Consider the following 18261-nt stretch of genomic DNA (forward strand, 5'->3'; position numbering starts at 1 on the left):
GGGTATTGTTTTTCACATTAACACTTATTTTCATTTTGTAGCTCTGCTTATAATAATGAATAAACTCATGTACACACATTTTAAAACGGAGGAACTTGGCATGAGAGGAGTAGAATTTGTTTTGGCTGTTGTTACTTTGTTTTTGTAATCTATCTTTTATTTCTCCTTTGACGTGCGTGTGTGGTCTGAGTGGTGCACACAAACGTGCAGGTTAATTTGTATATGAAGAGGAGAGGGTATTTTTTTGTGGAAAGCGTGTTTATGTCTATGTACGTGACTGCAATTTGGAAGTAGAGCAGATGACCGCAGCGGAACCCCCAGATCTGTGAAGGTAGTTCACAGGACATAAAAGATGATCAACACTGGAGAGCCGTACTGTAAACGAGAAGCCACAGATGAACAATCACAGCAAACCGGATCCAAGGAGTTGACCTGGTTTATGACCATTGTTTCATATCATATACACTGTTGTCTGACAGTTCTCATAACAAAGGCATTAGAATGAGTTCTCATTTATACTTAAAAACTTTCTGGACTATTATAAAATGTATTAATGGGTTCTTTATATAAAAATGGCGGAAATGAACATTCACCAGCGGACACGTAGCTATCTTCTGCTACTTTGTGTGTCTCTTTGGCTCACAGATGAAATATTGAGTCTGGTATACCATTCAGGTACATTGGTGTCAGATTTATATGTAACAGTCTGCAGGACCCCACACTGTGGTGTTTAGGTGGTTGCATTGTTCAGTATGTTATGGCAACTAGTTTTTGATCTAATATTGTAAAGGGTAAAAAAGCACTCACTGACCTCTTTTCCGTCTGTGAACTTACCCTCACTGGTACACTTGTGGTTTTGTTCGCTTTATATATGTGGATATGTGTATTTATTTGATGAATTTATTCATTTAACTTTTGAATTGATGCCAAAATCACTTATCTACTGTCACAAAATCCTGTTGTGGCTCTGGTTTGCGTTCACACCACAAATGAATCAGCTTGGTAGTGAAATGAGATCCACATTTTCAAGCGGTCTTGGTGCTTTTATTTGGTCCACAACAAAGTTCATTGACAGCTATAATACCAGCCCACCAGTTAATCAGATTATGGTGTGGTTAGTTGGCATGTTTGTTTCAGTTTGTTTAGGCGGTTGCTAAGCTTCTATCCTACTCTGTATATTTTGGCATTTGGCTTTTGTGGCTCTATATGTCACATGTTTGATAAATAACCTCAAGGGATGTCACTTGAGTCAGTATTAGTTGGGAATGAAAAATACAAGTTTGAAAAAGAAAGCTTCATTAGTTGCTGCCAGCATGAATGCCAAACCAAACTGTCAGTGGTGGAGTTGCACTGTGGGTAATGCCAGGCGATATATCTGGTTCTGCTGCTTTGATTTTGATGCTTTTTGTGTAAGAATTTGCTAGGAGTGCAGTGCTGTTCTTTTAATGATATAGAGGTCCAGTTGCAGTCTGTACTATGCATTATTTCCTTTTGAGATCAGTCGAGAAGATGAATAAACACATACAGATAAATAAATGACTTTCTGTCAGTCACTGGACAGTGATTTCCTGAAGTTGTTTGTAATAAGTCACAAAATGACCAAAACGAAAAGGCAACAATGTATTTTCCTTGGTCTGCATCAAATGAACCGAACAAATGTGATAGGTAAGATAAGATAAGAGAAGATAGAGTTTATTGATCCCACACTGGGGAAATTCACTTGTTACATAGACACTGGTTGGTGTATTAGGCAAGTCAGTCAATTTCATCATTTCACCATTATTCACCTTTTTCTGAGCTTTGTTGCACAGAGCAACACATTATCATCCAGTTTTTTTTCCAAGGTGTATCGTGCAGTAAGTATGGAAAAGGTGATTTTGATAAACAGTCATTGTGATAGTGGGTGGGGAAAAAAACAGGATACTGTAGCATAATCCTATTGTCCTCTGCTGAAACAGCCATCAGCTATTTTGAGCCTGTAACCAGTAAAGTTGTTGGTGCGCTGCTTCATAATATGCAGTTGCCTTTATTGCCTTTATGGGAGCCATTCTTTTGTGTGTCTGTCCGGAGATGACGCAGTCTATTGTCTGTGTGTTGGACTTCCACCTCAATGTGAAGAAAGGTCATGCCGTGACTCTGTTACATCCTTATTGGGATGATATGACCTTCTGTTTCTGCCCCCCTTCCTGAAACTAAAAGTATTGTAAAGGTATTCCCCCTGCAAGGGAAGCTTGGCTGGAATATATCATCTTTCAACTTATCAGTTCAGAACTAGGGAAATAAGTTAAAAAGATGTTGTTTGTGGACAGAGTGAGTGTGCCATAGCCACCATAGCACGCAGGCTAAATTAAACCCATCACAGCATGTAGACGCCATATCAAACAACGGTTTGAAAGGAACCCCTCAGATCCACTGATGGTTAAACAAGAAATGCCGCCTTGTGCATTCCATAAGAGAGAGGAAGAGGGTCTTTTGTGTTGTGTAGATAGGGGATCATTAAAGGATGGCGTCTCTATAGTAAAAGAAGGTCTTTGTGTGTGAGGAGGGTCTCAATGTGGCCATTGTGAGACAGAGACCGCTGGGATCTACTGTCAAAGTGAGGAGGGAGAATTTTTCTGATTCTTGATCTGCTGTTTTGTTGCCACTGTGGGCATAAAGTGGCCATTTTAATTTTTTTTTTTTTTTTAACAAGGGAGAGGGGAGGGTATTGAGGCATTTGGTATGGTATGGCTGTGTAGGTGGAGGACGTGGGCAGACACAAAAGAGAGACGTCATAACCAGCACATGGAGCCCCTCTCCATGTCTGTAGTCAAAGTTTCACTCATACATGATCATTGAAAGGCCACTGAAGGAATTGAATAAACACTATCTGCAGTGTGTGTGTGTATTTCATTACTATTCAATCTCAGGCACCATTGTGAAAAGTTCAGCGGAAAAAAAAGGTGAACTATCCAGAAGTTTCCGCTCATGCATTTGAACACGCACAGAAAGAGTGCTGGAGGGTCTGAACAGTCGCTGATTAACCCACAAATCTATTAAAAGAACATGAGGAACATGTGGATATGTTAATTCCAGAAATGACTTTTGGAGCTAATATCTTGAAATGTGTCTGTTTTGCAGCATTGAGAGTTAAGGTGTGGCACTCAATATGCTATGTTGTGTCTACAGTTTTGTCAACACTTCAAATTGTTTTGCTTCTGCTTCTGATGAGTAAGAAATGTGGTCGTGGCAGAAGATCTGAAAAGGCAAAAAGGGTTCAACTTGGATTTTGCATGTGATTTTCATTTCATTTCAACACCACACAAACACAAAAGTTCTCCAAGACTTCATTCTGTCTTAGTTAGGGTTTCCAGCTATCTCAGCTAGCTAGGGTCCTGACACCTCTGACCCGCGGGTTGGGAAACCCCGTTTGTGAGAATGCTTTCTTTGACCATGTCATGCCCACACTAACCCCTGACTGGCTCTGTGTGTGTGTGTGTGTGTGTGTGTGTGTGTGTGTGTGTGTGTGTGTGTGTGTGTGTGCGCTTGTGTCATGTCTAGCACAGATCAGCCAGTGATAGTGGGTGGGTTTTTTTTTTTTTTTTTGGTATGCAGACATCCAAAGACAAATTCTCCCTGTCAGTAGTTGGACCCAGCCTATCTGATGAATTGGATTTTCATGGACATATGGTCATCCATCATGTCTCCATTATGAGTCATTTGAGCCACTTCCAAAACATCCTCTGCACACCAGCCCAATATACACAACAGCGCAGACAACACTGCAACAATCCTCCACACTCATGCAACCGAGCCGCAGGCATAAACCACAAGTGTATTCACAAACCGCAGTGTACACAGACACAGCCGGTCACACCTACAGTACACAGCAATATACCCCACACTGTGTCCCATCCAATGCACAATGCGGAAATATCTCTGCTGTGTTCATGCAAATGAAGTGGACAGCAAAATGTTGTTTTCCTGTATATGTGACATCTATGCCCTGACTTCCAGTAGCCCAGCTCTAACTCTAATGTCGTCTGTTTTTGTGTCTGACAGGGTGGGAAGAAGCACAGTGGCCCCTGTGGAGGAAGAGACTGCAGCGGAGGCTGTAAATGTTTCCCAGAGAAGGGTGCCAGGGTAAGCCCCTTACTGTCCCTCACTGTGCTGTTCTAAATAGGTTTTCAAACATTCCTCCTCTCTGTTTCTCTGTTTCTCTCTCTCTCTCTCTCTCTCTCTCTCTCTCTCTCTCTCTCTCTCTCTCTCTCTCTCTCTCTCTCTCTGTCTCTCCTTCTCTTAACCTCTGTGTTAACCTACCTCCTTGTGTTCAGTCTGAATACCAATTAAGGCCATGATCACATATGCTGCTTTCTAATTTCAGTAAAGTGTTTAGAAAAAAAACAAATAGCAAAGCCTTGAAGAAACCTATTAACTTCTCATAGTTTCTCATATTTTAAAAGACAAAGGTGGTGTTATTCTATATTTTTTGTAATCTCAGCAAATCCCACAAAGAGACCAAAATCAATTATGAATTGATGCTTCTAGTAAGTATCGTCTGTGTTGCTGTAAAGGCCCAGAAGCGCACCAAATATTTATTAATCCACAGCCGAAAATAGTCCCCAACAAATTCACTGTTTATTTCTGTCTGAGTTACTAAGTAACTACAGTGTCCAGCTGATTTAGGAAATTTCGTAGCCTCTTTCTAAAAAATGAAATTATGTGTTTGTGACCCATTTTTAAACATTTACATCTTCTGTTGGAATGAATGGGTTTGGGCCAGGTTGGAAGTATGAAAGTATTTAGAGAGAGATTGACACATAGTTGGTTTTGGTCTTTTCATGGGATTTGTTGAATAAGAAAAATGTAGTAGTGTAAGTAATGTAGAGTATCCATGCTTTTATTTATCTTATTTATACCATTTTTACTTCAGGTTAACTAGCTAATACTAAGCTCATAGCAGCACCATGTGTGATCATGGACCAAAGCCTTCTTGTAGGACACTGAAGTATCACAGCAGTGCAATGTAAATATGTTAGATCATGTGAATGTATTAGTCTGACATTGGACATATGGAATGGCTGAAACTCATTAGTTTGAAATACTTATCACACTTTGGCACAGTTTAAGTGATGAAATTCACACATTAACCTCTGTAAAAGAGGAGATCAGGGTGAAAGGAGTGTGTGGAGTGTGGGAGACCCATTAGGGAGGGGAATAAAAGAAAGACGGGAGAGGGGTTTGAAATCAAGAGACAGACATAGACTAAACATGGTGAGATAACAAGCTTAGAGTGAGTGAGCGAGGTTCTGCATGACTAAAAGCCGCTTTTGGCTTCAGACACGTGCCTTGCAGATCATCAAGTAGCTTTCTGATCGTTTGGAGTGTCACATCCGTTGAGTTTTTTAACTTTAAGAAGACAGCCAATGTCTGCCTTTCAGAGCATCTGGGCACGTGTTTAGGAGTGAAAATAAACAGATTTGAATAGGGAGATAGAGAAGTGGGTTCTGCTGAATCTTAGCTTCCATAGGCATGTAGAGGAGCTGACATAAACTCCTATAAAATCTGAGCCACATACTAAGCATATCTGCAGTACTGTGCTGTACCTGTCGGTTGAGCAGGGAAGAACATCTGGAAAAGAAGTGCTGTAAGATTTATTTCCAACAAACACAAAAAAGTGAACAAAAACAAGCAGTCAGGTGGTTCTGAGTTACTTTGAGTGCCTTGACCTCGTTATACACACAAAGATTCACACAAATTCAGTACAATGTAATTGGGAAAACAATTTAATGCTCTACAAACATAATTTCTAGGAGACAGGATTGTGTAAAAGAGCAGTTGCTTGGTTAACAGTAGTAAAAATACTCAAGTACATAAGTTATACTAGGTCTGTACATTTCAAAGGTAAACTTTCCAGTGCATAAACTTGCCAGTTTCCTTTGTTTCTCTTATCTTGTAAAGAGTGCTCATAGGAAATATAAATCAGCTGTATGATGTGGTAAACTCAAGGCCTGGAATGGACTCCCCACCCACTAGTAAGAGCAGCTCCTGAGGGATGCATTCTTAAAGGATACAGAGGTGAAGAAAGGAATGGTCTAGCCACTGTACTCTGGCATGCAGAGCCAAGAATTTACCAGACCAACTTTATTGTAGGTCCGACCTTTGACCTGCACACTCTCTGTGGATACAGGAAACCCTGTAAGGAGGCGTAGAGAGAGACGGAGAGAGGAAGTTCCACATTCCACATCTGAAGGATGCAAAAGTCTGGTGGCAGGGTCAACAGACTACCATTCGCTTCCTCCATCCCTCTCTCTCACTTTTCCTCTACGTCAGTTGTAAAAATCCTTTCCTGAGAAGGAAAGGATTCCGATCATTCAGTGACGAGGCAGAGTGCCAAGAGAGTGAAGAGTTTTAATTACACAGTGAAACCTTGGCATCTTTTGCACTTGTCTATGAAAACAAGAGATAATACATTCTACGTCCCACATCTGGTCTGTTGAAGATGAACTATACAAACATTTCTCACACACACTAATTTGGCCCTTAAACCATTAGTTACTCAAAGATAAGATTCTATTTTCCGAGAAGCCAGGCATTATAAATTTCCCTTTGTTTTTGTCTGTCACTTGTTGTCTCTGACTTATTGCGTGTGTGTTTAAGCTGTAAGTTTTCCAGTCTTGTACATAATTTGATCCAACAAAAATGTTCCCCTTTATGTATTAGCCCACTGATGTGCTTGTTTGTGAATACAATGGAAACTGAGATTGATTCTCACAGATGTGTTCATCCCGCTTTCTCTCTTGCTTTACGTCTGTCTCCTCTCCATCCAAATCTCCCCCTGAGGACAGTCGTGATGACTGCTTTACTGAATGGGTCAAACTGATCCTTCGCAGCTGTCTGGATTGGCTGTGACTTGACACAGCTGTGGTGATTGGGTGATTAACGGGCAAATGGTGGCTGTAGTCATGTCAACATCTTGGTGTGGTTGCTCTACGTCCTAGTAGGATTCTTTTATTTGAGCACCTTCATCACGCGTCCAGCCTTTTTTTAAATTATATATATTATTTAGGGATGTCACAAGAACCGATACTTTGGTACCAAGTCAATGCCAAAATTCTGAAAACTTGATGGAATTCATTTTTCTACAGTATTTCAGGTAATGAGAATGCAATTCTTTCAGGCAGCATCTACGCCTACAAATATTCTAGATAGCCGTTAAAATCCATAGGAGGAAGAAGAACATGTTGAAGATTGTGACAGGTGAAAATGTATAGGTGTTTTACTTGCAAAACTTTGTGCACAGTGCAGCTGTCGTCAGCTCACTCCACTGTCTGTCTCTCCACTTCCCACCTGCTCCAAGGTGAGACAGACAGAGAGACGCACACTCACCAAGCCACTGCAAGTGTAATAAAAGCCCTGCACACAAAAAGCAAATAAGAGTAATTTGTAATCCATGCAACAGATGTACAGACGAGGAAAATAAACACTAAGCAGAATCCTCTTCATTCAGGAAACTCAAGCTAAGGCTACACTGAAGCAACAAACACAGAAGGACAGTTCTCTTTTAAACCTCACTCGGTATCACACTATGGGAAGCGCCTCCTGGCGTGACCAATAATGGAAGCTCCAATAACACCACGTCTGTCCTGAGACAGACCAATCATCTTCAGATGCATGGGCGCTCTCTTCCCCGTGAAGATCATTTGAGCTCCTCAGCATCTTGATACCTGGATATTCATTTAACTGCTTTCCGACACAGCCGTCGTAGTAGTCACCGAGTGTGGATATCTGGGGTCAGGATATTGTGAGTGTAATTCTTTTGTCAAAAAAAGTTATTACCAGTTTGGGTGGATTATTACGTGTTGTGGCGGGTTTCCACCCTGAGCTTGGTTTTGGATCAAGCTAGCACGTCAAGGTGAGCGCGGTCCGTTTTTTACTGCTAGTGTTAGCCGTTAAGGTTGTGGGCCAGCTATAGCGACTGCCACATCCTCTAAGGGGACCGCTGGTGGCGGGAAGGGTAAGGACGTCAAGTCCCGCCCTTGCCCGGCCGCATGTGGGTTTACTATCTCGGGGAGAGACCCCCATCCCCTCTGCATCGCCTGTATGGGGGTGAAACATGCTCAGACATCGCTAGCCGACTCTGAGTCCTGTGAGCACTGTTGCGCCATGCCGTCGCGGATTCTGGAGCGCCACTTATGCGTTGGCGAGGCAAGGGTTGGCCTTGGAGGCTGCCGACATGGCGGCGAAGCCCAAGCTGGCTACGGCCAACGCTTGCTGGGGGGATATGGTTGAGGGGGACGACGCAGAGTTTCCTCCGCTGTTCAGTCAGCTCCTCGAGGCAGGCGGTGAGGACGAGGAGGAGGATATGGATCTAGATCTCCTCGGTGATGAGAATGATGAGGATGATGAAGATGCCATTCTCCCTTTGGCTCGGCCGTCGCGGCCCAGCAGCTCCGTTGGCGAGGAGGCATAGCCTTCTTCTTCTCCTTGAGAGGTGGACCTGCACGAGGTGTGTAAGCGAGCGGTGGTCAGGTTGGCTATCGACTGGCCCGCGTCGCAGGATGACAAGGGAGAAGAGAGGGATTTGTATGATGGCAAAATCCTGCCTTCTCGTCAGGTCTCCTCAAGGCAGTTTATGCCCGCCTTTCCGGCGTGCATGAAGGAGATGAAGCGGTATTGGGACAAGCCTTTCCGCCACAGAGATCCCGTCAAGGGTTACTCTGGCCTGGACTTTGCTAAGCAGGTCATAATGGATTCTCTGTTCAACCCGTCACGGGATAGGGGCTTGTTTGGTGAGGCTGTTACCGCCATGCAACAAGCTAGCTTCCTGAGAAAGAAGCAAGGGGAAGCCTTTGATCTCTGCCTTCCCCGCAAGACAGCAACTCACCCACCACCGCCAACCCGCCTGGGTTTTGCGGCTGTGGCAGTGAGAGGGCGCGGCGGGAGCTTTAAAGGCACCAGAACCTCCTGAGTGTGGGTTCATATTAATTGTGTGCCAGCCCATGGGGAGGGCTTGTGGTGGTGTTGTGGGCTTCGGAGCATGCAATTCGGGAGTGGGCCACATGTCCCATAGTGAGATACCGAGTGAGGTTTGAAAGAGAACTTTTGGTTACCAGGGTAACCCCGGTTCTCTGAAAACCGAGTGAGGTATCTCACAACACTGCCCTACTTGCATGGAGAGGGTACGCGGAAGAAATACGCTTGAGAATGCCGCGTGGTGGCACCAGGGGCGTTTATAAGGGGCAGGCCCGTGCATCTGAAGATGATTGGTCTGTCTCAGAACAGACGTGGTGTTATTGGAGCTTCCATGATTGTTCACGCCAGGAGGCGCTTCCCATAGTGAGATACCTCACTTGGTTTTCAGAGAACCCGGGGTTACCCTGGTAATCAAAATTTTTAAAGGGAGACAGAAACTCCCTCTAGACAGTCCAAAAAGGATTACACAGAGGGTTTGTTAGGCTGTTTTATAGCCTACTGTTTAGTGAAGTATAATGAAACATTAAGGAACAACTTGGATCCGAGCGATTCACCTGTATTATTAAGGAAGGTTTTGGATCGGGACTGAGGAGTTGCTGGAGACTGAAAACAGAGATAAAAGTGGAGCAAATCTTGGGCTTAAATTTATCAGGTGAACAGAAACTTGACTGTGAATAAATGCTAATGTAGCTCTATGGCTGTTGGATGTGTAAAACATTTTCCACACAATTGATTGCCATAACTACTTGTGTGTTTACAGTTTGTTGTGCTACCCCTAAGAAGCTAGAAAATCAGTGGATGCAGTTTTAAAGAACAAATACAAAGTCTTTTTTCTCATTCAAGATAAAAACATAAGATGTGAGCGCTGCAGGGAGAAAAGGGAAATGGATTATGTTTCACTGGAAAGGAGGTCACATGAGGTACTTCATGAATGAATACGGGAACTCTCATGCTTAATTTTCTCAAATAGTCACCATGATAGAGAAAATGAGATGTTGACTGTGGATACAAATTGGGATAGTGACAAGCAACAGACAGATCGAGAGCGTGAGAGAGACAGAGAGAGCGAAGAATGAAACCGATTGTTTGTTGTGGACTAAATATATGACTTTCTCGAGTTTTCTGCTTTGGGGAGGGGTGGGGCAGAGATTTGGCAAGCTGACTCTGCAGCCTTACCACCCACTCCCCTGGCAGAGAGCGCATTGCAGGCGCACAGAAAAATATCTCCACAGAACCCTCCCAAAGTCCTCATTGTTCATCGCGGCCCAACAGCTCCGTTGGCGAGGAGGCACAGCCTTCTTCTTCTCCTTGAGAGGTGGACCTGCACGAGGTGTGTAAGCGAGCAGCAGTCAGGTTGGCTGTTAACTTGCCCACGTCACAGGACAACAAGAGAAAAGAGAGGGATTTGTATGATGGCAAAATCCTGCCTTCTCGTCAGGTCTCCTCAAGGCAGTTTATGCCCGCCTTTCCGGCTTGCATAAAGGGGATGAGGCGGTATTGGGACAAGCCTTTCCGCCACAGAGATCCCGTCAAGGGTTACTCTGGCCTGGACTTCGCTAACAGCGAGGGTCTGGGGCTCGCGGATCCCCCGAGGGTGGAGCAGGCGGTGGCATACCATCTCCATCCCAACCGCCGGTCCACTATCACCTCGGCGGGACCCGCCCTTCGAGGTAAAATGGAGCGCTTCACCGCCTCCATGTACCAGAAGGTGTATAAGTCTGCAGCCCAGCCGATTAAAAATCTGAATGTGGTCACCCTGCTCCCGGCTTACCAGGCCGAGCTATTCCAGGACATGGGTCACCTTTTAGATAAGGGCTCCCCAAGTCCGACTATTTGGGAGGAGATATGTGTCATCACAGACCTTATTCTCCGGGTGTCCAGAGGCGCGATACAGGGCTGTGGCCGCGTGATGGGCCTGGCTGTGGCGGGAGAGAGATCGATGTGGCTAAATCTCTCCAGCCTGCCGGACCAGGATAAGCAGGTCATAATGGATTCTCCGTTCGACCCGTCACAGGATAGGGGCTTGTTTGGTGAGGCTGTTACCGCCATGCAACAAGCTAACTACCTGAGGAAGAAGCAATGGGAAGCCTTTGATCTCTGCCTTCCCCGCAAGACATCAACTCGCCCACCACCCCCAACCCACCCGGGTTTTGCGGCTGTGGTAGCGAGAGGGCGCGGCGGGAGCTTTAAAGGCTCCAGAACCTCCTGAGTGTGGGTTCATATTAATTGTGTGCCAGCCCATGGGGAGGGCTTGTGGTGGTGGTGTGGGCTTCGGAGCATGCAATTCGGGAGTGGGCCACATCTCCCATAGTGAGATACCGAGTGAGGTTTGAAAGAGAACTTCTGGTTACCAGGGTAACCCCGGTTCTCTGAAAACCGAGTGAGGTATCTCACAACACTGCCCTACTTGCATGGAGAGGATACGTGGAAGAAATACGCTTGAGAATGCCGCCTGGTGGCACCAGGGGCGTTTAAAAGGGAGGACGGGCAGGCCCGTGCATCTTAAGATGATTGGTCTGTCTCAGGACAGACGTGATGTTATTGGAGCTTCCATGATTGTTCATGCCAGGAGGCGCTACCCATAGTGAGATACCTCACTTGGTTTTCAGAGAACCGGGGTTACCCTGGTAACCAAAAGTTTTAAAGGGAGACAGAAACTCCCTCTAGACCAGTACTTCTCAAATAGTGGGGCCATAGAGGTGTCGGGGGGCGCGACAGGCAGGGGTGACTGACGGGGGAGGAGAGATGGAGAAGTTTCTGACAGGAGTAAAAAGAAAAACGGAGGAGGCGTCAGAGGCAAGAACAGCAAGTGACGGTAACCGGCATAAACCTAATAAGACCAGGAAATATGACGAAGCCTACATAACCCTCGGGTTACCGTGAATACGGTCGGAAATGAGGAAAGATCTGTGTGTGTTTTATGCCTAAAAACTCTGGCAGCGGACAGCATTAAACCAAACAAATTAAGACGGCACCTGGAGACCTTACACCCCAGTTATGTCAATAAGCCACTGGACTTTTTTCATCGGATACTCGATGAGTATCGCCAACAGGCCGGTCATTTAGTGAGCGCGGCATCACTAAATAAAAACGCACCGTTATCCTCGCACAAACACCGCCACATCGCAAGGTGCAAAAAACCTCACACGATAGCAGAGGAGCTAATACTCCCGGCAGCATTGGACATGGTCACAATCATAGGTGAGAAAAGTGCTGAGACACTGAATACTGTCCCTCTTTCCAATGACACGATCGGGAGACGTATATTTGACATTTCAGACGACCTCCAAGAACAACTCACAGAACATCTAACAGACAAACGTTAAATATAACCAATATTGTTGCAAATTTTACACAAAAAAAAACAACTGTTAAAAAGTCATATACCTTTTTGAAAAGGAATAAGCTGATGAAGTTGAAGGGTGACCAATGTTTACAGTTAAAAAAACGTTTTGAATGTTACTGTGTTAAGTCTATAAAAATACACATCTCAGTGAATCATTTGCACTTTTTTCTCTGTTTTGAGAATCACACAGACTGAGCAGTCTTGTTTAAATGTTACAAATTGAGTTAATAAACTGAACTTGGAAATTTTTTTAAGTTGTTGCAGATGTTCTCTCAGCTCATTTTATTAATCATTTTGATAATCAGGTGATTGTATGCAGAATGCTGGTGCCAGCAACTCATACAGTGGTTTGTACAGATAAATAAATAAATATTATCAGGTTCTCAATAGTATTAAAATTCAGGGGCGGCGTGAAAAAAAATTCTGTCCTCTAGGGGGGGCATGACAGAACATAATTGAGAACCACTACTCTAGACAGTCCAAAAAGGATTACAGAGAGGGTTTGTTTGGCTGTTTTATAGCCTACTGTTTAGTGAAGTATAATGAAACATTAAGGAACAACTTGGATCCAAGCAATTCATCTGTATTATTAGGGAAAGTTTTCACTGATACAGGTATTGACTATCATGACATCCCTATATATTTCATCTACTAATCTAAAACTTCTAGAACATCACAGAAGGAGTGTAAGGGCAATATCAAACATATATATAATCATATAAAAGAGCAAGGACAGGAAGTATAAAAGAAGTCATGATTTATGATGACCAGATTGTCTCAGCATCTTTCTTATCATTGCACTTTAGTGCTTTGGTTCACTCTCTTATCAGCATATTTGGCCATATCAGGCAACTGTTTTCTGCAAAAATGTTTTCAAACCCCACTGCTCAACACCAAACAGTAGACAGGCAATGTTAGCAACTAAAGAGCCAGATATTTCCCTGAGGAGTTGGTGGAGACTGAAAACAGAGATAAAAGTAGAGCAAATCTTGGGCTTAAATTCATCAGGTGAACAGAAACTTGACTGTGAATAAATGCTAATGTAGCTCTATGGCTGTTGGATGTGTAAAACATTTTCCACACAATTTATTGCCATAACTACTTGTGTGTTTACAGTTTGTTGTGCTACCCCTAAGAAGCTAGAAAATCAGTGGATGCAGTTTTAAAGAACAAATACAAAGTGTTTTTTCTCATTCAAGATAAAAACATAAGATGTGAGTGCTGCAGGGAGAAAAGGGAAATGGATTATGTTTCACTGGAAAGGAGGTCACATGAGGTACTTCATGAATGAATACGGGAACTCTCATGCTTCATTTTCTCAAATAGTCACCATGATAGAGAAAATGAGATGTTGACTGTGGATACAAATTGGGATAGTGACAAGAAACAGACAGATCGAGAGCGTGAGAGAGACAGAGAGAGCGAAGAATGAAACCGATTGTTTGTTGTGGACTAAATATATGACTTTCTCGAGTTTTCTGCTTTGGGGAGGGGTGGGGCAGAGATTTGGCAAGCTGACTCTGCAGCCTTACCACCCACTCCCCTGGCAGAGAGCGCATTGCAGGCGTACAGAAAAATATCTCCACAGCACCCTCCCAAAGTCCTCATTGTTCTTTTGCATCATGAGTGGATTGTACTCCTGACATTGGTAATAAAACGGAGAACAAACACCCAAACTGGAGTAACGAGAAACAAATTAGGCACACAAAGCATCTGAAGTTCACAAGACATGGCACAATTGTAATCACACAACAGAGCTGGTATCTCTACAAAAAAAGTAAAGTGTGGTCAAATAAATTGTTAAGGGAGTCCTGTATGCTAGGTGGTGTTATAAAACGGAGCAGTTTGTGGTATCTAAAGCATTAAAAACCAGGGCAGCATGGGAAACTGAACACAAGGCACCCTGCTTCCTCACCAGAAAACATGTTTAGCAGATCAATGCTGTCTTTTGTGCTGGGAGTCTTTCTATTTTCAGTTCTCAGAAACAGGGAGTGGCGCCAGGTTTTATTGAGAAAAAGAAACTTTGGCTTGAAGAACAGTAGCGTCAATCTGCTTGAGCTCACCGTCTCTTCTCGTCCTATACAGTGGACATAGAGAGATAAAGATAATTGAGAGAGAAACAGAGACAGACAGACAGTGGACATGGTGGGGAAACTCTTATTGACACTATGCAGATAGGGAGATGCTGTCCTTTCCACCATGGGAAAAGCCTTCACAGCTGATGTAGGACAGGAAATGACACACGTCTCAGGAAGCTGAGCACAATGACAGTCCACTGATCTTTTTTTAATATAGACGCTCTCTGTTTTTGTGGGAACAAGATCGTCTGTGTGTTTGGACGTAGCTATAAATGGCAAATATTTCCTTGTTCCATGAAAACAAGTCCATACCTACATTCTGAATGCCATGGCTATCATGTACTTTCCTGTCTGCTCAGGGACAGGATAACGGCACAGAGAGGAATGCTGCAGATTCGGAAAAGATCAAAGAGCCCTTCGAATATATTTTCACCAAAGGGTGGAAGCTCTGTGCCGGCCGTTCTCAGGTTCTGGCTTTGTTTGGAAGAGCGTAACCTCTCGGCACCCTTCAGCATATAAAACTTTTTCAAAGCAAATCATAAAACTAAAAAAAGAAGCATGACATTCATGGTGAAGCAATGAATTAGTCTATGCAAAACTTTTTCAACTTGGAGATGCACATTTTTTGCCTGCGAGTGGTGACTGGCATGCAAAGCAGACATTTTGGCCTGTGCAAACCCTCTGAAAACTGTGTCATTATGCACTATCATGTCTATAAAATAAACTCCTTCTAACTCTTGAACTCGAAGCAAATTGAACTCTTCTGATTAGAGCTGCCTTTTCATCAGCGGTCGGCAACTTCGATCAAACATCTCCTCTGATGGAAGGAGGAGAGTAAGTCAATGAACTGATTTACTGGCACTGACAGAATGCCAGTTTGTATTAGGAGCATGTTGTAGCTTCACATATCAGCAGAAAACATTATGCATCATGGCAGTTTTCATTCTGCAAGCCCCTCAAAGCAATCCTGCAATCAGGAGCCTCATCCATTCCTGTCGTCCCTCTCCCCTCACCCTGCCCTTGACGGGGCTTATTAGGGAAGAAGTACCAACTGTGGAGCAATGATAAAAAAAATATTGCGTGTGTCTGTGAATGGAGGAGAGGGGAGGGAAGCAAAAACCTGCTGTTATCACTAAAACTCTTAGACAGGAGGATTTTCTTTCACTAAGATTGTTGGAAAGAGGAATTCAGTGGGGATCACAGGCTGGCTTTGTCTGGTGTGAAAATGAAAGCTGAGGAGCAGTAGGAAATGTCTGGAGGGACGCTCACACAAACAGACAGTAACCAGCTGTTTGTGTTAATACGTGAAGAACCAGGCAAAAGTGGGTGAGAAAAGTTAGCTGCTGCTACAGGTTTAGATTTTTAACGATGTCTCAGCCACCATGTTAGATTGTGAAAAATTTGTGAGCAATTGAAGTCATGCCATATTAATTATATTTTTGGCAAAGTTACAAATTACTTTAAAATAAAAAAATAAAAAAACATTTCAACAGTTCAACATTTACATATTATCACTTTTGAAAGTTGTAGTGGTGACTGTGTTAGCAAGCGCTTGCCTATTTACCCATTCACCAGATTTGGAGAAATCATCAATTTGAAGTTGTGTTTCTGACCACCTGACAAATGTAAGTCCAATATTAACTCTTCTTTTAACTCTCTTTTGGTCTCTACCAACTCCTGAGAAACACGTGGCTCTTTAGTTGCTAAATGCTCCACCAGCTTGTCTTAACTTTGTCTTCTGTTTGATACTGAAAACAGCTGCCTGCTGAATCTGGAAACAACATCGATAAAAGTTGTAGTAAAATTGTAGTAGTCAAAACAGCAGGAAACCAAAACAATGAGCTGAAAGATGCTAAAATGATCCATAGAGCTGATGAGGTCTGCAGGGTGATAGTTTGCTCTTGCTTTATCAGAGTGAACGCTTTATATATTATACCCTTTAGATTCATTGTCATTAGAAAAGATGAATTAAAGCAGCTTTAAATGCATGTTTGTGTGTGTGAGTGTGCTGCCTTGATACACTGCAGAAAGACAAACCTCACTGAAAGGACAACAAACACAAAGACAGATACATACAGTGCAGCTCTCAGACAGAAAAATGTTCCCTTTAATTTATCAAAATGAACATCACAAGATCACATCATATTTCTCCAGTGACATCTTCGTCTGCCTCTACAGTCAAAAGAAATTCTTTTCCCCATTTTTTTCCTTTTCTTTTCACTACTGTCAAAGCCAAGTTTGACCCGCCGTCCTGCACCCAGCTGTGGTCCGACTTTAAGAGCCTATAAAAGTGGCTCACTCTCACGTTTTAAGATGATGGGTGCTGCGTAGGAACAAGAGGACCATTGTTGGTGTGGACAAAGGAGCATCTCTTTTTAAAAGACACACATGCACTATTACACACATATATACAGTATATACTATGACTAAAGAGTAATTATAAAGTACTTCAATCATGGAAGAGAATATTTACCCCTTCTGTGAACCCCTCCCCTGTACACCAGTTGACCAATCGTAGCTTAGCAACCGTAGCTAAGCACAGAAGGCCTGGATTTCCCCACATGTTGATGCGTGCATGGTACTGTATTTAGGACAGGAGTTTTATGTCTTTCAATTTTAAACCAAAACTGAGAAAGAGAGAAAGTGTAAAGAATGGATTAAACAATGTGTCTACTAACGTTAGCTTGTCAATCTTACTAGCATACCACAGTAATTTAAAGAGGCCATATTGTGCTATTTGTTCCTTTGCCTGTACTTTAGTGTGTAATATAGATGTTTTGTTTGTATTCAGGCTTTTCTTCTGTTCACTATTACATCACATTGTAACACGGCACCACCTATAGGCTAGACGACAGTCCGGTCCCGCCCACTGAAACCTAGGGACTCCACCTCGCTGTCCGCCATTGTTGTTTCCTCGCTAACGTGACTGCGGTAACATGAAGATGTGGAAGGTGCTCCCACCATCTGACTAAGTGAAGATCCAGCTGATTCACTTTATTTTTGAGGGATTACCTGTTTTGATTTTGTCATTTTATCCTTTAATTTCAGTCACTGACAGTAGAGTCATTCAGTAGCTTACTGCAGTCTTTGTGCAACCGTATGTAGGCGGTAGACGCTAGCCTTGGGTTCCCATCTGTAGCCTGACTGTGCGACTGTATCATCAGCTGGAGCACATGTAGAGTGTAACTGAGGACAAATGGTGTAAAAAGATCAAGATGAGTGGAATAAAGCCATGATTTTCTGTTTCTTGTTGTGGTTTGATTGTTGCCTCATGGGGCTCTGTATGTACGCGCACTTTAGCCCCAATTACTGTGAAATATGGCAATAATCTGCTTTTATGTCCAGTAACAAGCCTTTCCCCATTTCTGGTGATGTTTCCTCATTATTCTCCTGTGGACACCTTCTGTTAGCAATTCAATCTGTCTCCCTCTCCACCTCACTGAAAAACACATACAGACACACACCATTTATTCCACATCAATCAACATCTGTCTACTTTATTCTCATAATAGGAAAGTCAGGTAAATAAGTTGTTAACACTGCATTCTCTGGGATGTATGCATTAGATTTGCAGACAGCAGTCAGGAAAAGTTATGGTCCACAAAGAGGGTCCTCATAGGAAAAATGTGAGCAGAGTTGTGGGTCACCACAGCAACGCCATGTGTTCCCCATCAGGCCTTGTTGTGAAACTTACATCGGGGGCCGGCTGCAGAGGAAACAATTACATCTCCTCTAAGTTCTCTGATATTTATTCCGCTTTTCCAAGAAAGACATGTTTCTTTTCTAAATTTCTTTTCTCAGGAGCAGCAATCTGGCCTCATATTGCAGTAGTACAACATGTGCTCAGCATTTAATATATGACTATGTTTTGTGGGTTTTTTT

General features: G+C 43.2%; 1 protein-coding gene across 3 annotated transcripts in view; it reads left to right on the forward strand.

Annotated features, from left to right (window-relative positions):
* Nucleotides 1–18261, forward strand: part of col4a2 (collagen, type IV, alpha 2) — a 66647-nt gene that overhangs the window by 16235 nt on the left and 32151 nt on the right. For all 3 annotated transcript variants that reach the window (XM_051403474.1, XM_051403476.1, XM_051403475.1), the window contains exon 4: nucleotides 4042–4122. In XM_051403474.1, the coding sequence (XP_051259434.1) occupies nucleotides 4042–4122 (81 nt within the window). The remainder of the gene's footprint in view (nucleotides 1–4041; nucleotides 4123–18261) is intronic.

This window comes from Dicentrarchus labrax, unplaced genomic scaffold (assembly GCF_905237075.1).
Source record: "Dicentrarchus labrax unplaced genomic scaffold, dlabrax2021, whole genome shotgun sequence".
NCBI lineage: Eukaryota > Metazoa > Chordata > Actinopteri > Moronidae > Dicentrarchus > Dicentrarchus labrax.